At 38.1% G+C, this 23,309-nt stretch overlaps 1 protein-coding gene across 4 annotated transcripts in view; it reads left to right on the top strand.

Annotated features, from left to right (window-relative positions):
• Nucleotides 1–23,309, top strand: part of pcnx1 (pecanex 1) — a 125,888-nt gene that overhangs the window by 20,238 nt on the left and 82,341 nt on the right. For all 4 annotated transcript variants that reach the window (XM_062968083.1, XM_062968085.1, XM_062968084.1 and 1 more), the window contains exons 2-6: nt 5,000–5,208; nt 6,753–6,858; nt 7,722–7,767; nt 8,932–9,021; nt 16,513–18,195. In XM_062968083.1, the coding sequence (XP_062824153.1) occupies nt 5,000–5,208; nt 6,753–6,858; nt 7,722–7,767; nt 8,932–9,021; nt 16,513–18,195 (2,134 nt within the window). The remainder of the gene's footprint in view (nt 1–4,999; nt 5,209–6,752; nt 6,859–7,721; nt 7,768–8,931; nt 9,022–16,512; nt 18,196–23,309) is intronic.

Below are 23,309 nucleotides of genomic sequence, written 5' to 3' on the forward strand. Positions count from 1 at the left end.
TAATACAGTAGAGTCTCACTTATCCAAGCTAAACGGGCCGGCAGAAGCTTGGATAAGCGAATAGCTTGGATTATAAGGACTGATCAAGGAAAAGCCTATTAAACATCAAATTAGGTTATGGTTTTACAAATTAAGCACCAAAACTTCATGTTATACAACAAATTTGACAGAAAAAGTAGTTCAATACGCAGTAATGTTATGTTGTAATTACTGTATTTACGAATTTAGCACTAAAATATCACGATATTTTGGAAACATTGACTACAAAAATGGCTTGGATTATCCAGAGGCTTGGATAAGCGAGGCTTGGATTAGTGAGACTCTACTGTATTTCAGTAGGCACAGTTGTATTTAAATTAATTTTAAATTAGTCAGAAATGGGATCCCCTGTATTTAGATCCAGATATTACTTCCACATTCTGAGCTACCCCATGTACCCCAGTTCTCTGCCCGTTCCCTTGATCTCTTTCTGCACTTAGAAAGAGCAAGTGTTTAAAAATGTGTTTGTCATTTGGTTTTGGGGGGAAAGGCAGGATACAAAAGTGATCATAGAATAGAATCTTCAGAATAGGTTTCATTAGATTATTTCCCATCTCCATTAGCTACTATTAGCATAGTCATGGAATCTAATTAGGATTTATTTAATTGGTCCTAATAAGAATATCTTTGACTTTCACTCTTCTTTAAATAATTTTGAAATTTGATTTAAATTTTAAAAATTCAGTTTTGAAGCACATGATCCTATAGTTTAGTCTCATATTCATAGTTGAGGGATTGGGAATGGAAAGTGTGCATTGAACCATAATGATAAGCGATGTGCAGTTTCTCTAGTTGCTCCTGATATGAAAAAAAATGTAAATTGAGTAGACTAACCTGATAATAACTATCAGATAGAAAGTGGAAAGTCTGTAGATAGTATGTGGCTATGTAATTTTAAGTTGTATATGTATGTTTAAAAATTGTGTGTTTTATTTTGTTTTTTCCTGAATACAAATTACTTTTAAAGAACTATTAATAGCTTGACTACATGAAATGCTTTGAAGGGTTAACATGGCAAGTTAAATATAGTCTGCAAAGGAAATACAAAGCTACATAATAGTGTTAATATGCAAACTTGCAAAGGCCAGTTACAACAGTAAATAAAATCCTCATTTGAGTTTCTATAGAATGTATTCACTCGAATAGCAATTATTAATGTTAGCTCAGATCTTTGCAAGGAGTCTGATATTTATAAATGATGTGCAATATTTGATTCACTAATGAATGCTTGAATATTGTCTATTCAATGGCTTTTATCAATTTTTAAGTTTAAAACATTTTCTTAAATACTGTAATGATTCCCAGGTCTGTGGATTTCTGTGTGCATGAGTCACCAGACTGACCTACATAAATGTTATAGAAATCCCCTGTATTTAACTGTTACGCTGCACTGGATTTTGATGGTCCTGATGCAGCCTAGAAAAGGTGTGCACTGAAACCTAATTGAACTGTTTAGTTGCGCAAGAAGAAGTGTTGCAGTATTTCATACAGGAAATTTGGTTGAGTGGTTCTTGTGAAGTAGACTTTAAATATTTGTGCTGTTGGAGGAACAAAGTTGTGAAGGCTGCTAATGATCTGTATCGGCTGAGCCTTCAGCTGTCCTCCCCAAATCTGTTTTCAGAGGTCCGACAGCCGGATTAATGAATTTTCCCGAATCTGGTATTGCCAAACGGAATCATGCATAGCTTATTAAATGGTCAGGAATTCTGGGAAATGAAGTTCAAAACACCTGGAGGGGCCCAGGTTGAAGAGGCCTGGTTTACTTACACATCATGCAGAACAGCATTTGAATAGCATAACAGGATTTTTAGGATGTATTTTAGGTCTTTATAGTCTGGAATCTTTGCTAAATATGGTAACTCTTTCTTTAGAACACTTACATACTACTATCATACTAAATTGCATGATGTGAGCTGTGTAAAACCAGAGCTAATATTCAGTTAATCCCTCCATCCAAGAGTGGAAGTTCTATTATTGGGATGCTGGGGAGGGGTGGGGAGAGATAATTCCCTTTTTCCATCTCATGCCTTCAAATTCTGCTTTGCAAGATTTAAATGTAAGAGGCAGCAATATGAAAAAGAAGGTGGGAAAACCCTATTGCTGCTTGCACAGTATAGATTTTGGCAGAGCATAGTAAAATGAAAAATGAAAGATACAAGCAGATAAAACTTTAAAATAGGCAAAACCTTGCTTGATGAGATCAGTTAAAATTTGTCATAATGCCCCCCCCCCCAATGCATTAAAAAGATATCAATTTTTGGCTTGCATCTATATGATAGTGATGTTAGCAAAGAGCTTTCTTTGGAGAATGAAATCTTTTTGCTACTTACTTGGAGCACTATGTTACCTGTCATGAAAGAGGTATGTGGAGAACAGATGATTAGAACAAACAGGGAAAGTGGCCCTTCCGATGTTTCTGCACTACAAATTCCTTTCATCTTCAATGGACAGGGACATTGGAGTTGATGGAATAGAATTAGAGAGTCAATAACAACATTGTCTTACAGCATAGGAAGGTTAATTTGATCCTAACTATGAGTATTTGAATTTCAAATCCTTTAAGGCAGTTCTATATGAATTTCAACAAAGCTTTCAAAGATCCTGTATTACATATCTATCTAAATAATTATGCACTTATCCCCATGTCTACCTTTATCTGTAATGGAGTCAACAACTTGGAGTAAAAAGATCTGGCAACAAAACTAATTGCTCTGGAAACAACAGTGGCAGAGATTCAGTTAAATGGATTATGTAAAATGTTTCCATTATAAAACACTCCTGTAAACAATGTTTGCATTATTAATTGATATTAAATGAATGGAGAGGGTATGTTCTATTTTTAACACTAAGTATTCAAAGTCCACTTTTGTTTAATGTGTGTATTACCACACACTTTCCATTTTTCAAAAGACGACTAAAAAGATTTGTGGCCATTTCCTCTCATCAAGCTGCTGCATGCTAGTGCTTGAATGAAACAGTATATTGTAATATTTAAAAGCAGGCCTAGTTTGCAACCTGGATTTGTCTACCAGCGATGGGGATGAGGTAGCAATTACCAGGTACTGTTCTGTTGACTAAATGATGGAAGAAGTTCAAGCGTCTGTAGTATAGTATATATACAGATATAATCAACCTAGGGACTTCATATTTCATATAGGTACCATGAATCACAGATCAATGCTGTATATTTATACTGTTTTCTATGCCTGAGAAGAAGAATTATGTAAGCACATGTGCAACCATTGCAAAATACATGCACAAACTCCATTGCGTCTACAACTTCAACAACTCTGTGCTAGTCATTGGCATTTTTTTCTGCAGGGGAAACATCTTCTGGTTAATGACATTTAGTGTGTAGGAGTTGCTACTGGCATTCTCTGATCAGATTTATCTGTGTTGAAAAGGGGCTAATTTTTGCTGTTTTTCTTTCATTTAAATCTTTAGTTCCAGAGGGCCTTGTTTCAGTGACTGAAAGGTCATGTTACCAGCTGTTTTGTATCCTGCTAGTCACCAGAGCTGATACATATCCCTCAGAGGTTGTTTTTATTCTAGCTCTGTGATGCTCCAGTGATATCTGTTCTCAGTAATAGAGAACAAGCAGCTTTTGTTTCCCCAGTAACCTGCCATTCTCTCATCCCAGACTTAGTCCTTGCAGAACTGGTGGAAATTATTTTTTGCTTTCTCCCAGAGTACCTTTTCCAGGTTTTGCTTTTTCCCCTTTGCCTTGCCTTTCAACTCAACTGGCATGGAGGAAGTTGCTTACTCCCCTCCCTCCCTGGACTAGTGAGGTACAGTGGAAAGAGAAAGAGAAATTCAAATCCGTCCACTATATCTCACTATATATAAATATAAATAAATGAGGGTGGTATTTCTGTACCCACCCCTACTCCATCAATATGTAACCCTTCTTATAGAATTTGAGGAAAATATCAGGCAAGGCACTGGTCCTTGTCTAATTCCTTTATACAGAGCTTTGGTAACTTTGTGACCTCTTTTCTGAAATGCTTTCTTTATTGCCATCATTTGATAAAACAGATATTACCTTTGGAAGAATCTGGTTCTATTAGAATTAGATTTTGGCTTTTAGAATCATAGCTAAAATATATTGGCTGTGGCATGAATTCTCTTCCTGACTTCGAAGGAAAGACAAATTGGTACTGTTCTATTATCCGGGCGGACTCCAAAAGGGGGGCTAGACAGAGAAGGATAGACCATTTTATTGGGGTGGGGGGATGAAAACCATTTCCCTCATTTTTGCTGGTTATTCCCTCCCTCTTCCCATGTCAAAAACGAGGCTTGTTTCCACAGTGGCGTCATGTGTGTGGGGAATAACAGGAAAACAGGGGAAATGGTTTCGCTCCTTCAACCTTCTTCCCCGTAAAATGGACTGTCTTTCTCTGTCTAGCACCCCCTTGTGGTCCCCACCTGGATAATGGAACAGTACCAACAGTTCTTCAACCTAAACCATTTGTTCTCTGTATGGAGCAGAGAAAGTAGCATAGCTTCAATCTCAGTGATGTTTTAGATAAGGGCCTTGATTTATATGAAAAATTGAGAGTGCACTGAACAAGTAGGCATTCATAAAGCATGTCCTGGATTGTGTTCTCCCAAGGGTACTTTCATATAGGAGAATTTTAGTGTATCTGTCACAGGACAGCTTGGAGATTCTCTATACCTCTACAGGTATTTTCCTTTGATCAATAACATGGGAAGGACATGCATTCAATGCAACAGTTATACCTACTGTAAAGTCCTATAAATAAGACGTAGTGATTGCATAATGAAATATAACCTAGAAGTACTATGTATTGTCCAAAATAAGGCATGTTTTGGGTGAATAGAAGAATCATATGCCAGTATAAATTGCTGTAGATTTTCTTATGCAAATCTAAAAATCAATTATACGTTTTTTTCTGTTGGAATTATTATTCACTTACATTCTTTTTTCTTCTTCAAAAAGGCTCTTCCTTCTTCCATGGTGATAGTAGCAATCTACTGCCCAGTGATAGCAGCTCTTTTCATTGCTCTGAAGATGGTAAACTATCGTCTGCACAGAGCACTTGATGAAGGTGAGATTGTGGAGAGGAATGCCAGTGAACACATCGACAGGGGTGCAAAAACAGAAATAGATCATTCTCCTGCTAGGAGAAAGGACAGCAATGGACCTAGGTAAGTGATCTTCAGTATTTACATTTTGGCACCTAATGGATTGATCAAATCTGTAGATTAATATTTACTATTGTGAAATAAGACTTAAATGCATGGTCTTGTTGGGGGAGTTATAGGAAACATTTATTACATTTCTTTTTGTCTTATAAAATGAAAAAGCACTTCAGGTAGCAAAGCATACAGTTGAAAACAAACGGAAGAATAAAATTATCAAAATAATTCATGCAAAATCATTTTCAAACAACAACACCTTTCAAGCCAGGAATCTATAAAATTTAGAACAGTTAAAAAAAACCAATTAAAAAACACATCTCTCCACACTCTTGGGTATGCTTTTAACAATCTGAGTACAACACCAGAGAAATCCTGTCCCATGCACTGCCAAATGGACTTCTGGAGAGAAATTGTGTTCTTAAGAATCCCTCCTACATATTTTAATCTTTAAGCATTGTTCTTCAATTCAAGCTATTTTTTTTGCTAGAAAACAACTGATGCCATCATATGTTACACTAGATTGCATTGTGCAAAGTATCTTTCTCTCTGAATTAATGTAAATGTGTCAGTACCTCTCTATTAGTATAACAGAATTGCCCATTTTTATGCATTTTGATCTGTCTTGAAAGCATCCTTTCTGAGACTTTCAGCATAGGCTAGGGTTTGAAGAGTGGGAGTAAAAATAGTAGCAAGAGATGGCTTAGAATAATGAGGAACATTTTTCTTTCTTCCACAGAAAGAAATGTCTTTCTGTATCCAATCAGCTGGTTAGCTGATGGCCAAGCTGGCAATCCTTCTCATACAACAGAAGGTTTGGGGGTGTGTGGGGGTTGTCTCATCTAGTCATTTCTGAAAAGTCTGATGTACTTCCTCCAGCCCCTAACTAATTAGCTGATGGTCAAGCACATAGTCTTTGTCATATGGTTTGGCAATCTCTAGTCTCAGGTAGCTGGCATCTCCACAGTTGCAGATTAAGTGTATTTGAAGGAAGAGCCGGAACTTTGTAGTTGAATTGTATATTCGGTACTCATCCTAAATAGCTACATTACTGGTTGCTTTAGAAGCAAGTCCCATATATATATCTCCGCTGCCCTCCTGCTCCTATTTAGAAAGTATTTTAAATCCTAATCTGTATTATTTTGTGAATTTTAAAAAGTAGTATTAATATTAATGCTCCCTATGTATGAACCCAACTTAACTTAGCGACTATTTTACCTATTACAAATTTGATAATAATTACAAGTATCATATTCCTCCATTCTTGAGAGAAAGAATTAAGATCTATCTATCCAATATCCTGCTTTACATGTTTGTGGAAAGCGTTTTAGAAGAAAACCAGCAGTATTTCCTCATCTTGCATGCAAAGAGCTGAGCAAATTATTAGCTGCAGTTTTAACACTTTGATCAATAAATACCTCTGCAGTTGTAAAAATTTCAATATTCTCAGAGCTGATCATTTTGGGTGAAGTAATTTTCAAGTGTACAGTTTTATTAATTTGACACAGGTAACTAGAATAACACCTAGAATGTTTACATTTATCATGTTTTAGCGATCCTGGTGGGGGGATTGAGATGTCAGAATTTGTTCGAGAAGCCACTCCACCAGTTGGTTGCAGTTCAAGAAATTCCTTTGCGGGCCTAGACCTGAACAACCAGGTAAGAATTAATATGTTTGCTTCTGTACCATCATGCTCGTTCTTTCCTGGTTACAATCATTCTAAAGTTCCCCAAAAGTAAAGTATTTTAGGGGTTTATCTTCATTTCTAATTCTTTCTTTCTTTCTTTCTTTCTTTCTTTCTTTCTTTCTTTCTTTCTTTCTTTCAATGAGAGCAGCTGAGAGCAGTTTCATTTTTTAGAATAGTTTTGTTGCTGGGTCTACTGGGTTTTTAAAGAAAATTTTAGATGACTCTTGATTACTGAAAAATTGCAAGTGTCTACGATATGATAAACTGTTTTATTAAAGTAATGTATTGAAGCCTTTCCTGCAGTACAGTAAGCATTTTTGTTGCTGCTTTAATTTATTAAAATGCACAATGCACTTTAAATTTTGACAGTAGTACAAAGAATCTGAGTCTGCCTTGAGTTTCAGTTTAGAGAGAGAGACAAGTTATAAATAAAATAATAAAATGTAAATATACTAAATGTTTTGGCATGTATGTGAAAGAAATAATTATCAGAAGTTCTTTATTTTGTATTTCTAGTGAAAAGAATTACATTTTAAATCATAGGTATTTTCATATATGCTGTTATTTTTGAGTACTGAAGTCAAGTGAAAATGTGTACATTATCTTTTCTTTTTTCCCCTTCTAAAATGTATATGTGATTGGTTTTTTGAATGTGAAAATAAGCACCAACAATATTTATTACTCTCCTTTTAAAAAGAGTCTTATTCTTACCATGCTACCAAATTACCAATAAAGGAGAAATGAGTACTGTGGTTTTGCCAATCTCCTTCGTTTAGGGAGGTTAAAAAAACTCTTCTGTTTATTTGGAAGTTTATATGTTGATCCCCATTTCAGATTGGATCTGGTTTATCTCGTCGAGGAACAGCAGCTACCATTAAAGGTAAGATTTTTTTCTTGAACTCATCTTCATAGAACCTCATCAGTCACTTTGAATATCAAGGAACTTTTCCCTTTTACCATTAGTGTCAGTATACAATTCATTACTTTTTATTATTTGCCATTGAACTAACTTCAACTTATGGTGTCCCTGAGCACATCTGCACTGACCACTTAATGTGAAGGTCTCCGGAACTAGCTCCATAGCTGCCAAACTATCCACAGAGGTAATTTGGTGTAATACAGAGCAAGACTATCTTAATGTGGCCTTGACCGCATTAACCAAGTTGTGGGTTGCTCTGAATCCTGCCCCAGAATTCAGAGCAACCTGCAACTTTGGGCCCGTGTAAACAGTTGGACTGGTTTCCAGACAGAACCAGCTGCAACTGTTTACATGGCTATGCAGGCCTGGGAACAGGATGGCATTTACCATCCCCTCCCATTCTCCTTGTGACGGAAGTTTCTGGACATTAATGGGTTTTGCCAGGTGGTTATCGCTTGCAGTGTTAGGGGCAATTGGAAAAGAGGACTGGGTAATTCTTTCCCCCCGCCTTTGCTATGGCAGCCTGACTGACGTCATTGCAGGTTACAACTGACTCAACAAGACCCATGTGGCACCCAGAAAATGTCTCAGCATGGGGAATGGAAAGAGACAATAAGAATTGCCATCCGGGGTGAGTGGGTGGGGTTGGCTGTGCAACTCATCCAAGGACTGATCCTGTGTGCATGGAATCCCATACTCACACTTTGGCAGGATTTCTCTTGTTTTGTGCCTTGGATACTTAGATTACTCTCTATTTATGAAATGAGTTATGTGGTAAAGAATGTTTTCGATGAGGTGCAGCCGTTCAAAGGGTTCTAGCACTGTTGTTGGTTTGCTACTCTACAATGAATTGTCCCTCCTTTGGTGTCTACTCAGGTTTCTTTTCACTGTTTTCATTTTTTAAATTGTAAGTGTAAGCTGGCCCGAGTCCCTTTGGAGATATGGGGTGGGACACAAAGTTGTTGTTGTTGTTGTTGTTGTTGTTGTTGTTGTTGTTGTTATTATTATTATTAAGTGGCAGTGCAGCTAACAAAGCCTCTGAAAAAGAAGCTTCTTTTTAAAAACTCTCTTACTAAGCTTTTAGAATAGTACTCTGAAAAATAATCTCTTTCTGTTAATGTGCAGGTGATACAGACACTGCAAAGACGTCTGATGATATCAGCCTGAGTCTGGGCCAGAGTTCTAGTCTTTGTAAAGATGGAAGTGAAGAGCAGGGTGAGTCATATTATATCTTGTGCAAGCTGTCTCTATTGCAATCATTGAGATTCCATTTTGGGGGAAATACACGAAAACAGCTGTAAGACCAAGACTGCTTTTTGCATAGTTATACCAGTGTTTCATTAATCAGTAGTTTAAAGGATGTATTACATGTTTATCTTATAAGCAAGTCTAAAGTGATCATTATGATTAAACTCCCGTTTTATTATTATTATTATTTTGGGAAGTCCTAATTAATTAAAAGTCTTGAAAGTGGTAGCCTATATGTCAATAAAATAACATATGAATGTCTGAGAAGTTTAGGTTTTGACCGAAACTTTATGGGAATTCTCAAAAGAAAGTAGCACTATTCCCAAAATGTTCACAACACCACTTATTTATTTATTTATTTATTCATTCATTTATATCCTGTTCTTCAGCCACAAAGGTTCTTGGAGTGGCTTACAAATTGTCATTTTGCCCCCAAAATCTGAATAAGATGTAATTTATTCATTTAGTATCCAAAGCATTGCATAAATAAACAAGTATAAAACTAATAAAATAAAGGGAAAACAAGCAGCTAAATAATTTTAGACCAAAAACAGTTTTAAACAGCTTTAAACAGTTCTCAAGAGTCTGTCCTCCCCTGCAGGGTGAAAAGTGCTCTTCAAAGTTTATCTCCAGGCTGGATGCAGTGGATTGAGTTAAAATATTTCACAACCTTCTCAAAATCCCTTGCATTCCCGGGCTGTGGCGCAGGCTGGAAAGCAAGCCAGCTGCAACAAATCACTCTGACCAAGAGGTCATGAGATCAAGGCCAGCTCGTGCCTGCGTCTTGTCTCTGTCTCTGTTCTATGTTATGGCATTGAATGTTTGCCTTTATGTGTGCAATGTGATCCACCCTGAGTCCCCTTCAGGGTGAGAAGGGCAGAATATAAATGCTGTAAATAAATAAATAAATAAATAAATAAATAAATAAATTCCCTTCCTCCATATTGAAATGGTAACTGAAAGTCATTCCCAGTTGTAAATTTCATCCCCCAAAAGAGTAGTGTGGTCTGCCACAGTTGTGCAGGTGGAACATGTGGTTGTCAACTGCTGTTAGAAGGGTTTTTTTCCATGGATTAATCTATAGAGGATATATATTGTTATAAACATTATTTTTATATATAAATTGATGTGTGCCTCTTTTCTTTGTTACACTCAACCATTTTGCCTCTTCACAAGAAAATCGTCATTCTGAACAAAGGCAAAATTGCATATACCTATGGCCTTTTTTATGGGAACGGCACTCCATGCAGTCATGCTGGGCGCATGACCTAGGAGTGTCTACAACGCCGGCTCTTCGGCTTAGAAATGGAGATGGCCCCCAACCGCCAGAGTGGGACACAACTGGACTTAATATCAGGGGAAACCTTTACCTTTACTATGGCCTTTTTTATCTTGTCCTCCCAGGAATCTGCACTTGATTCAAAAGGGAACATCTCACTTGAAATGCTGTTTTTAGTGTTTAATTCATGCACAAATATAATAATACGTAGAAGACATAAGTGACAATTCCTATCGAACTTTCTCACCTTGAAGTTGCCAGACTGTCATTGTCTTATATTACCAATCATACACAGTTCTTTCTGGAGAAAGGGTTGCAGGGTTGGTAAGATGTGACGAGCCCTTCTCTCCCATAAGGTGTAGGTTTGACCATCAAGTTGATGGTCTTGTTAAGCATGGATAGAATTTCAGCTTCCTTCTGTATTTGGTATTTTTTGTTCAATCAAAGGCAAAATCATCTTTAAGCCAGTCTTTGGGCAGCTCCAATTAGTTTAGGGTTTTTTATGTATAATACATTACTTTTATTCAAGTGGGATAATTTCCCAAGTGCAGTGTGAGAATCTCTCTGTCTGGGTCTACTTTAGTCTGTGTGGCCAGTTTTGGAGGACACACCTGTAGTTGACCTTTGATATACAGTGTTAAAAGATCTCCCTTCATACCTTTTATCCTCTGATTATTTTGTTAAATCTCTTAAACACAATATTATAAACATACACAGATCCCAATAATGTCTACATTTCTCAGTATATTTCAGAATATAATACTACTCCATAGACATGTTGAACTGTGTGTATAGTTTTCAATACAATTATTGTAAATTCCCCACCACACCCAGATATGCTCAGGTGCCCATTTGAGGTAGTGTATATATATTTCAAAACAGAAATGTGAATCTACAGCACTACAGTTCTTTCAGTGATAGTGATTTCTTGGTCAACTTCTAGATACGGTATATCTTCCTTTATACTCTTCATGATACCTGTGGCTCACACAATGGGTTTGCTGTAAGTAAGCAGTGCTTCATTTGGAACTTTTTAGAGCTGTTATATAAACCCTTTGGCAGCAGCCCCTCCTCCTGTGGTCCATATCATCAGCTTGATTCCTTCTCAGACATTTCAGTTCCTTTTTGTCCACCACCACAGCAATGTCGAACGAACTGTTGATGAGCTGTTTCTTCCTTTTGACTATATTTTTGATTTTCCGACTCAGTTATAGCTCCTTTGCATAGGCCTATACAATGTTCTTGTATACAAGTGGGAGAAATTCCTTTCATTGCTGTTGTTTCAAGGGATATCTCCTGTTATCCACATGCTGAAGTTTCCTCTCTCGTTGTCCAATACAGATCTGTATCACTCTTCATCGAGTGCTACCTGGCAGTAATTTTATCCTACAAAGACAAGTATCCACTTTAACAGTAATACAGATTTTAAAAATATCATTAAATATGGGAGAGATCATCCGGAGTTTCGGGGTTCGGTGTCATCTGTACGCAGATGATGTCCAGCTCTGTCACTCCTTCCCACCTGTCACTAAGGAGGCTGTTCAGGTCCTGAACTGGTGTCTGGCCGCTGTGTCGGACTGGATGAGGGCCAACAAATTGAAATTGAATCCAGACAAGACAGAGGTCCTCCTGGTCAGTCGTAAGGTTGAACAGGGAATAGGGTTACAGCCTGTGTTGGACGGGGTCGCACTCCCCCTGAAGACACAGGTTCGCAGTCTGGGGGTTCTCCTGGACTCATCGCTGAGCCTGGAGCCCCAGGTCTTGGCGGTGGCCAGGGGAGCATTCGCGCAACTGAGACTTGTGCGCCAGCTGCGCCCGTTCCTTGGGAGGTCTGACTTGGCCACGGTGGTCCACGCTCTGGTTACAGCTCGTTTGGACTACTGCAACGCTCTCTACGTGGGGTTGCCTTTGAAGATGGCCCGGAAGCTCCAACTAGTACAATGGGCGGCAGCCAGATTAATAACTGGGGCGGCATACAGGGAGCATACCACCCCCCTGCTAAGCCAGCTCCACTGGCTGCCAATATGCTACCAAGCCCAATTCAAAGTGCTGGTCTTGACCTATAAAGCCCTAAACAGTTCTGGCCCAATTTACTTATCCAAACGTATCTCCTCATATGAGCCATCTAGATCCCTAAGATCATCTGGAGAGGCCCTGCTCTCGGTCCCACCTGCCTCGCAGGCGCGGCTGGTGGGAACGAGGGACAGGGCCTTCTCGGTGGTGGCTCCCCGGCCGTGGAACACCCTCCCCACAAATACTCGACAAGCCCCAACTCTTCTGGGTTTCGGAAAGGCTGTGAAAACATGGCTGTGTGCACAAGCTTTTAACGAGTAATATGATAACGTCGACATGGTCCGATTGAAGGCTGAAGCATGAGATTTTTAGACAAATGGATCTAATTTACATATATTTTAATTTTTATAATGTATTTTAATGATGTATTTTTATAGTTTTAATTGATTATATGTACTGTTTTCGTTTTATTATTATGTTCTTGGCATTAAATGTTGCCAACTGTTGTAAGCCGCCCTGAGTCCCCCCGGGTGAGAAGGGCGGGGTATAAATTCTGGAAATAAATAAATAAATATATAGTGCATTGCGTCTATATGTGTCAAAGGTCAGACGCCAGCCAGTAAGATAAATATAGTTTATTCAAAAAAAACTCAAAAAAGCTCAGCACAAAGTCCAGAGAGCTCACAACACTTTAACTTCAGTGTGATTAAACAGTTCAGAGCAAGAAACCTCAAAAACGCTAACCGGAATATAATCCGGATTATCTGGGGATATAATCCGGATTAAAACCAAAGTGCTTGAAAACAGCTCAAAATTGCAAGGCAAAGTCAAAACAGCAAAACAAACCAGGGCAAGAATTCCCAAAGGCACAAAACCTCCCCAAAACCCAAAAGTACAGCAAAAAGCCCAAAACTAAAGAGAAAGCCCAAACCGGGCTAAAGTTCTTCGCCAAGAGCGACGCGGACGAACAATGTTGGAAAGCGCTGAGGCAATGGCGACGAGCCGCTGCGGAGTCAAAAGCCAAGCCAGATGTCAGGGGAAACGAAACGTTGTAGCAAAGTCAAACCGGTCCAGAGTCAGGATGGGAGAACAGCATCGGAGTCAAAAGTGAAGCCAGTGGTCAGCAATAGAAGTCAGCCACGAACATGGGAATGATGCCAAGCCGCGTTTAAGAGCGAAGAGATATGCCAAGTCGAGTTCCGGTCCAAGGTCCAAAGGGTGAAGTCATCACAGCGAGGTCCACATTGAGGGATAACACAAAGAGCCAAGACAACGGAGGCGAGCAGCAGCTAATGCAAAATAGTAATAACAATGCAGTCAAAACAGAAAACCCACACAGTTCCAGCCCTCCGTCGTAGAATAACCCGGATCAAACTTACATCGGTTGCAAAGTCCCAAGCCAGTCTTCGGAGTCAAATACAGGAAACCCAATGGCGCCCAACAACACCTTGCCACACGCAAGGAACAATGGCCAAAAAACCCCCAATTTATTTAGGTTTCCTTGGGCGTCCAAACAACCAACGCCTTAGGATCAGGTGTCCCAAGCTCCTCATAAGAATCCGAGCTCCAGACAGCTAACGCCGTAGGATCAGGCGTCCCAAGTTCCTCATCAGAATCAAAATCACTCTGCCCATGCCCAACCCTGTCCACACCTGCGGAATCGTCCTCATTCCTCCAGGCAAACCATGTGGGGTCTGCTTCTGAAGAAACCCAAGCCTCTCCTGCGTCCTCAGCATCCATGGGGCCAGTTTCCTCCCCAAGATCCTCCGGAGCCTATGCCCAGTCAATGCCAACCCCTTCCGCCACCACCGGGTCCTCAACAGTCATTTCCACCTCAGGATTCCCTTCCAACTCCCCAAATGAATCCTCATCTAATGATTCCTCATCTATCTCCCTGACTCTCTTCCTATGTAAATCTTCCAACGAGCCCTCCTCGCGAGGATTCTTCCTTCCCCTCCTGATCCTACATTTATCACTCACAGCCTCAGAAGACTCATTCACAACAATATGAATACAAAAACAAATAAAGTCATTGCTATACACTAAAACATAGAACTATTACATTCACAGTAAAATGAATATTTTCTCTTGAAAGGTGAATTGACTTCTCTTCTCATACACAAAATTGTTCTTATTTCTTTACTAAGAAATAGTAGATTCCAAATTCATGAATTGACTCCTCTTCTCTTATATAATAATTGTTCTTATTTCCTTACTATGAAATGGTAGACTTCAAATTCACAACTAGTTTCAATTCAAGAGAGTCTTCATCAGGTGGAATGTAGTCTGTAATATGTGTTGTTTTTCTGAGTTGTTTTGTGACACTTATCTGTTCACCTGGAAATCTGCCTTTTTGGTTGCAATAACATTTGCTAGGAGAGCAAGATAGTTGTGTGCCCTACATATCGAAATATTTACCAGGATAAAGTGGTGCTGAGATAAAACATTATCCATAGTGCTATTGACTTTTAATCTAACCCAGGACATTGTTTTTTCTGCATTCATACAGAATCCTATCTCAAATCTTAAGCATACCTTGAGGTTGATAGGACTGCTACTCTTCACAAGCCTCATAGACCCTTATTCTGCTATTCTTCTCACAAAAAGTCTACTAGTTTCAATTCAGCATTTCTCTGAATGAATTGCTCCCACCATTTACATGGCCTAGGAGTTCCCAGAGCAAGATTCTTTTAGAACATGTTTTCAACCATTCTACCAGAGTTGACACTTTCTCACCTGCCTTTCTGAAAGACATGTCATAGGAGAACATTTGTAGAGCAGTTATATGATCACAGCCTTTGGCCTTCACCATCCACTATATACCAGGGGCTGATGTTGCCTTTTGGAGAGCTTTGCTATTTTTTTGTGTAACACGAACTCTAACCACCTATTATGAGCAGCTTCCTAGTCTGTCATTTGTGTGAGTTACAGAGAGCATGAAGAAGAAGGGGAGGTTGCTTACTTGTGACAGTAGTTCTTTGAGTAGTAATCCAAGAACTCTTCCAACACCTACCCTTTCTCCTTACACTGTATCCTGCTCTCCCTAGCTCCTTGCTTACAGTGTCCAGGGAACTGAAGGTTTGAGTGAGAATCAGGCTGGTCACATGGACCAGGAAAAGAGGGACAGTTGCCAAATACTTGCATAAAAGTTCTAGAAGTTTCCAAAAGATGACCTGTGCAGACAAAGGAAACCCATTTGATTGAATTCACAGATTACCACTCAACTGCAGTTGCAGATAAGGAATCCATCTTTATACTTGTTCACTAAATTAAGTTTCCTGTAAACTCTATGAGTTTTGAAATACTTGTGTGAGAAATATCTATTCAGATGTTAATACCTCGATAATTGGCTGGCTTTCTCCCTCCCTCTCCCTCTCCCCTCTCCCTCTATACACACATACATGTGGCATGCCCTTTTGCCCCACACCATTTTTAAAAAATCTTATTTAACCCCAAAATTGTTTTCTTTCTTAGTGTGAAGATTTCTATTGCATTCTGTCTGAAGTTCTTTTCTCTCTACTGCCTTCATTTTTTTTGTTTAAGCCTAGTTTTTCACTGACTTTTTGTCAGTCAAAACCTTCAGATGTCTCTGTTTGTGAAGAGCGGAAGACATTAAAGCTCTTTCTTTGGCCACAAAGAAAAAAGTACTTGATTTAGTATGAAGGAAGACGTTTCAGGAAAAAACTCTACCTTATATCAATCATAGAGATTGCATGTCCCTAACTACACTGAAATGTATAATACATGAACTGAGCTATGTTCTGTTTTCTTGAACAGGTATTTACAGATAAAATGGTCAGGGAATTACTGTGTTCAAATATGCAAAAAAAAAAAACTTACAGTAAGTGAAGGAAGCCCAAGACTAGTAGCAGATCTAAAGTTCTTGAATATAATGCTTGAACAAGCCTTTATCAGCTGTATTAATTTTAGTTCCATGTAACAGTTGTCTTAATTTCTCTTATTTGTGGTAATGCATATGTTGTGTAACCAAGAAAGTTATGTCTGTGTATAATATAATAGAGGCCATTAGAGAAGTTGTTGATTGTGCATGTTAAATAAAGAAGGTATCTATAATAAAAATTGCTTCAAAGCAGCTACTTAATGTGATCAAATAGAATATATTAATGTAAAATCAAATAAATGTTCTTTAAATTTTTTTAAACCAGATTTGGCAGCTGATCGGAAGACTTTCCACCTGGTTTCCATCGATTCCTTTGTGTCCATTCAGCCATCGTTGGCATCTGCACAGGAATTGCCACGGGACTGCAGTGACAAAGTGTGTCTCTCTAATAACCACCACATAGACCAGTCTTTGTCTAACGCGTGTGACACTGAAGTGGCTTCTCTTGTGCCCCTGCATTCACACTCCTATAGAAAAGACCACAGGCCACGAGGGGTGCCAAGGACTTCAAGTTCAGCTGTTGCTTTTCCAGATGCTTCACTAAATGAGTTTCCCATCTATCAGCAAAGACGAGGACTGGATACAGTCAGTGAGTTGGAAGCTTCTAAGCCCCGATTGGGATCCAAAGAATCTTTAGCTGAAAACTCCTGTATTTCTGGTGTCTTTCAGCTGGAAGATATTCTAAAGTGTAGCAGCCCACAATTGCTGGCCAAAAGCAGCAAGAGTAAATCGTTACAAGCTGACAAAAGTGTGGATAGTCTCAGAAGCTTGAGTACTCGAAGTAGCGGCTCAACAGAGAGCTATTGTAGTGGGACTGATCGTGATACAATCAGTACCGTCAGCAGTTACAAAAGCGAGCAGACAAGCTCCACGCACATAGAGAGTGTATTGTCTGAACATGAAGAGTCACCCAAAGAAGAGAAGACAAGCAGCAAGAAAAAGAACTACTCTGTTGATTCTGATGATTGTAGTTTTGCGACTGACAAAAGGACTAGCAGTGAAAGAACTGTAGAAATGAATGCTACCAGTTGCATGCAGGTGGAAGGAGCATTGAATGCATTACAGGAGATGCACAATCAGAGATCCCTTAGCACTTCCATTTCAGAAGAGGCAAACAAAAATCCTCATGCAAATGAACTGTCAACACAGGCAGACCAGCTTCCTGGAAAACCTGTTGAGAAAAAAGACGAGCAGAAAGAGAAATCTTCCCTAGTGGATTCAAGGACTTCTAAGGAGACAGTTGGAAAGCAGAAGGAGGGGGATGTACGTCCGAAATCATGTAGTTTAATTCATCGAACAGCTTCAGCTCACAAGGCCAGCAGAAGACGGACAGGGAAAAAACGAGCTAGTAGTTTTGACACCAGCCGACACAAGGAGTATATTTCCTTCCGAGGTGTATCTGGTACCAAACCACACAGTGCAGTTTTTTGCCATGAGGAGGACTCAAGTGATCAAAGTGACTTGAGCAGGACTTCAAGTATGCAGTCAGCCCACCAGTTCAGCAGTGATAGCTCTTCCAGCACCACCTCCCATTCTTGCCAGTCTCCTGAGGGAAAATACAATGCCCTAAAGACCAAATATATTGCAAAAGAAAAGGGCACAGACTTGGAAAACTCTTACAAAATGCACTTGAGCTGTGAGGCAAATAGCAAAAAGCATTCAACACGACGGACTTCCAACACAAATAGTGCCAAGAGTCGTATCAGGGTATTAAGTCTGGACAGTAGTACTGTAGCTTGTTTGAATGATCCAAATCTAATGATGCCAGATACCATAAAACAGCTAACAACTTCTAAATCTGATTTAGAGGCCAAAGAGGGAGAGGTGCTTGATGAGCTATCTCTGTTGGGAAGGGCTTCTCATCTAGAATCAGTCACTCGCTCTAGGAATAGCTTACCAAGTCAGAGTATGTTTGCTGAAGGGGAAGAGCATGAACAGGGAAGTGTTGGTAAGTAATCACAGATCTAGATACAAGATATCCTATCATTTTAATTGCACTTTGAAAATGCTTTGTTTTTATTGACTTGTAATGAATTGCAGTTTTCTGAATATGAAGTTAGCACTGTTATATAGTAGTCTTGTATATTTTGGTGCATCTTATGTTATGGGATATTGTGAGATCATTTAATATTAATACACTTACTGGTTTCCTTTCCATTTTGTAAATATCGTGGTATTACTACTTTTATCATGTCTTAACATGCTGAATACAATGTGAAAATATGTTTCTTAACACAATGTGTGCAGAATCTTATATGGCGGGTTCCCTAGGGCACCATTTTACCTTTAGTTTGTCTTATATTAAATCATTTAATAACTGTAACAGAGCATAAGGTTAACACTGTTCTGTGTTCAACATATTTATGGTGCTCTTTGGTTTAGTTTATCTCTAACTTCTTTCCTGTACTATTTATAGCAAAGGCTTCTGTATTTACTTGGGTTATTTTTCAAGAGAAGGGTCTTCTTTTTTCTCCTGCCAAATTTGGTACCAAAAACTTATCCAGTTTGGCCTCTTAGTTTTCACTAGGCAAGAAGACCTTGATATTAATTTGACATCATTTGCTAAATAGTGCTTATTGGTATTAGGATTGATAGTCAAAATCACCAAAGTTGTAATGTAGGGATATAGATGTAATTTTGACTTTCAAAATTATAAAATACAAAGAGTAAAACAGAATTTGTTTTCACAATCTGAATTGTCTTGTAGATTAATAACTGTAGTAAAGCAAATGCAGACAGCTTGTTTCTTTAAGGTAAAGAGATCTCTTCTTTACGATGTATTTACTGACACATTTCAAATTCAGGCCAGCTTCATTTAATTACTGTATGTATGTATGTATGTATGTATGTATGCATTTATTTATTTATTTATTTATTTATTTATTTATTTATTTATTTGGTGTTGCTGCCTTTTGTCTTTTAAGTATGTTGTTGGCCTATTAATCCCCCCCTTTGGTTAGACTTTTCTAATCCTCGACTAAGATAACCCAGAACTGAATACAGCTGTCTGTTGCCTTTATTTTGTGAATATTGGAATAATAGAGAAAAGGAAGCTACCTTATTCTGAGTCAATCCCTCAAGGTCAATTTTGTCAATTCTGACTGGCAGCAGTTCTGTGTTTTTGGCAGGATTCTTTCCTTGCCCTGGGATTCCCATCCATGTACTAAACAGACCTGATCTTTCTTATTTTCCAAGATCATATGGGGATGGATATGTTTAGTGTGGTGTGTTGGTTGGATATTGAAGTCATTCACTCTAATAGGACACCCATGGCTTTTTGATGTTTTTGGCCACTCTTTATAGGTCCATAGAGCATTCATGGCCTTTGTGTACTACCATCCACTATAAGCATCTCCTATCTTTGGTCTTACCAATGATGTTACTTTCCTGAGGATGCCTATTGATTATCCCAGTCAGCATTTTTTCTTTTTTCTCCATAATATGCAAAAACTAGGTAGTATGTCATCTTTCATAGGGAAGGGCTTGATTCATCTAGAATACAGCACAGCTGTTAGAATCCTTTACTATAATACCACTTACAAAATTTATGAAGAGCAGATATAACTGTTGTGGGAATTGGTAATGCAACTTGTATAATTTACTGTTAACATATATACTTTTCTGGCTATATCTGGCAACAGTGCTCACTATGCATGTACAGTTCTATTGAATGAACTTTCAAAGACCAATTTGATACTGATTTGGATTTGTGTTAAAAATGTCAAATTTTGGATTTTTCCTCTTCATTTTCTTCACTGAGAAGAGATTTTGCATTGCCAAATCTAGAGCTGTCTACAGTAAACTAGAACAATTTTCTAATCATGCTTACAGGTAAATTCATAAATTCTGATTTGAACTTAACATGGTTAACAAAGATGCTGGCATAGACTTCATGAAAACAAGGTTTAGTTCCAAAAATATAAGAGAACATGTATTCATATTTATCAAGGAGAAAAGGGAATGGCTTATGGTGTGAAGTATCATAAACAATATTATGTTTGCACTAGGACAATTTATTAAAATAACCTAGATATGGATCATTAACAATTCCATGTTGATAGCTTATAGACTTAGACCATTTAAATCTAATAAATAAGGTTTAGTTAATAATGTTTTATTGTTAACTGTTTTAATCTTTGCATAAATACCTCAGAGATACTGGTGTTAGAGTAGAGAAGAAATGTTCAGTACCTAGTGTTTATTTCTAAGGAGGCCTTCAGCATAATTCTCAGAAACTGTGTTTCTTGAAGATGGACTACAGATGTAATCAAGTTTTGGTGCACAATCCAAGTAGTCTATGATGTTTATGTCATTTTTAAATCATTTGGACATCCTCATTGATTTTGATATGGAACATAATAATATGATCATCTTGGCAAAAGATTTAGAAACAATGTATCATTTTTAACTGGAATTTTGCTGCAAACATGAGATGTTGCTTTGTGTTTCTCTGTTGTCTAGTGAGCTTGAATTGGAAATTTGAAAAAATTAGATAAGGGAAGTACATACTCTGATGCCAACAAGAAGTTTCAACTCCAGAAGATTTAATCTTGCCATAACTTTCTAAAACTTCTGCCTTCCTCTGCTATTTCCCCTCCTGCTCCCCTTCATGCCTAGCATGGAAATATATCAGTGATCGATCTAAACCTTTAACTGGGAAGAAATTCTATGTAGATAAGTACATGAGCTATCAGGAGGTTGGATGTTCCTTGCTCTACACACAGAATAACAATTTAACTCTACTCTTCCTTTGCTACTTCCCAGCAGGCCAAATTTGTTTTCAGGCAGTAATTTCTGTGATTTAATTCATAAAGTTGAGTTATAGGGTCTTTATTGCATATTTTCCTAATATGTAATTTTGGTCTTTTTCAAAAGGGTAAATTGTCAGAATATGTACATGCATTGCCCTGAATATGTTGCTGTTGGTCTTCTACCTTTTGAACTGGATGTGGAATAAAAGTGCTCTTGAGTTCAGGTTACTGAATTGAGGCTTTGTGGAGATATGTGCATTTGCACTGTGATTCTGAACAAATGTGTGCAAGTGTGCCAACAGATCACATGTATAGCATATGGAGGAATCTTGTTTTAGCAACTGCTACTTCCTTTCCTCTGACAGATAAAGTAACCTCTCATATTTTGTTTTGGTACTGAATCTGCTGAGTGGAAATTTTGAGCTTTCTTTAGACTAGAGTACAACATGAAAGGATTTTTAAAGAGGAAAATATTATAAAAGATAGGAGCATTGATCTTGGAGGAGAGTTACTAGAACACATTGAATGAATTCCATCTATGTCCATTCCAACACAAATAGGAGCTTCCATTTCAGGCCATAGACCCACCCAAAACTGCAAGATTTTTATGACACCTCCACATAGTTTTAAATTATTATGTGTGTTTAATTTATTAAATTGATGTGTTAAGTATATTGCTGGAAAATCCACCAGCACTTTTAACATTTCTGTCTCATGCATAGATGTGGATGTGTGCTGTTTGTTTAGAGCTCTACCATGACATTCATCAGTGAGGTGCCATTTCATGCATTAATGAATAGTAGCATATTTGATGCCATTGCAAAACCCAAAAAGAGCTTATAGAGGATTATAGCTTTACTTTGATTTTTTCAATTTTAAAATATATCTTTCAGGCAGGATGTAACCAGGTAATGCAGAATTTCCTCACAAAAAAGAACAGAATAGAAGCACCCTTTAAAAAGCGTCTCTCTTTCCTGTGTATCATAATATCTATCTATTTGCACTATATAGTCTTGCTGTACTGTCTCCTTTAGTATTTTTTCCAAAATTAGTCTGAAATATTTAATCTTGACCACTTTTTTTTTAAAGCATATTAGTACTTGATGGCTGCAAGGGACGAAGGCTCTTTTAGGCAGGGGGGGAATCTTTGTATCCCACCGCTGCCACCATTAAAAGCAAGGGTCCACTTCATAAACAGGCAGGGGGCAATCCTTCTTTCAGGATCCCAGCCACTGCCAGCTATAAACCCTTAAGTCTGTACGTGTGCATGTACGATACGATGTGACACTGAGGGGAAATATGTGAGACAAATCTTCTACTGATACTAAGTCGAGCAATTTACCACTCAGAAGCACTTTCTTTATTTAAAACAGAGAACTATTTATTTATGGTTACTTTAGTCCGAAAATCGTAACTGGTTGCAATAGTTTACTTCTTCAATTTCACTTATATACAATATAAACCATATCTTTCATTCTTCAACATTAACAACTTGACTGAAACTTTGTTTCTACCATATTCCTTTTCCTTAGCTCTTCCTCACAAGAAAACCCCAGATCTGACTCAATAATAGTCACTTTTTCCTTCAGTATCTCAACTGAAGTCCCAAACCTAAACTAGGTTCCTTTTCCCTCTAGCTCACCCGGCTAGAGATTACCATAACTCAACCTCAGACACACACATCTTTTCTCTAGTTTTCCTCACAAGAAACATCAACATAACTCACTCTTTTTAAAACATCTCCTCCTTTTTTCCTCCAGCTAGCTCCGCCCCTTTCACTAGCTTAGAAATTGTTACATTTCTACCGAAGCAGCTACGTTACCATGGTGACACATGGCCAATCATCAGTAGCTAACTTCTGTCCACTTTTATCTCTAAATCAACATTAAATAACATAGGCAAAATTTATCAATAAAATAAGGCTTTCCGTTACAATGGCTTTCTTAAAAAGTTTTACTTTCACACTCCTGCTTTTGTGGTAGGTGGGTAGTACTGTTTAACATCTAAGTGAAGTCAGTGTTGCAGTATTATGACATTAACTAAAACAACTACAGCATTTATTCTGTAACATAAATTTGTTTTTCTGTGTCAGTAAAATGTGATGGACTCTTGGAAAAGCTGCATCTGCACATGAGAGCTTGTCCATCAATTCCATGCCCCATTCCAGAGGCTAGAAGGCAACATAGCTCTCTGTTTATAAGGATCTTGTCCTGAAAAAGGACTTAAATAAAAGCATTTAGTTATGTTGTCTGTATGATATTAATAAGGTATACTAATGGATAACCTTGTATTTCCTTACACAGTCCATGTA

The sequence above is a fragment of the Anolis carolinensis genome, chromosome 1 (genome assembly GCF_035594765.1).
Source record: "Anolis carolinensis isolate JA03-04 chromosome 1, rAnoCar3.1.pri, whole genome shotgun sequence".
Classification (NCBI taxonomy): domain Eukaryota; kingdom Metazoa; phylum Chordata; class Lepidosauria; order Squamata; family Dactyloidae; genus Anolis; species Anolis carolinensis.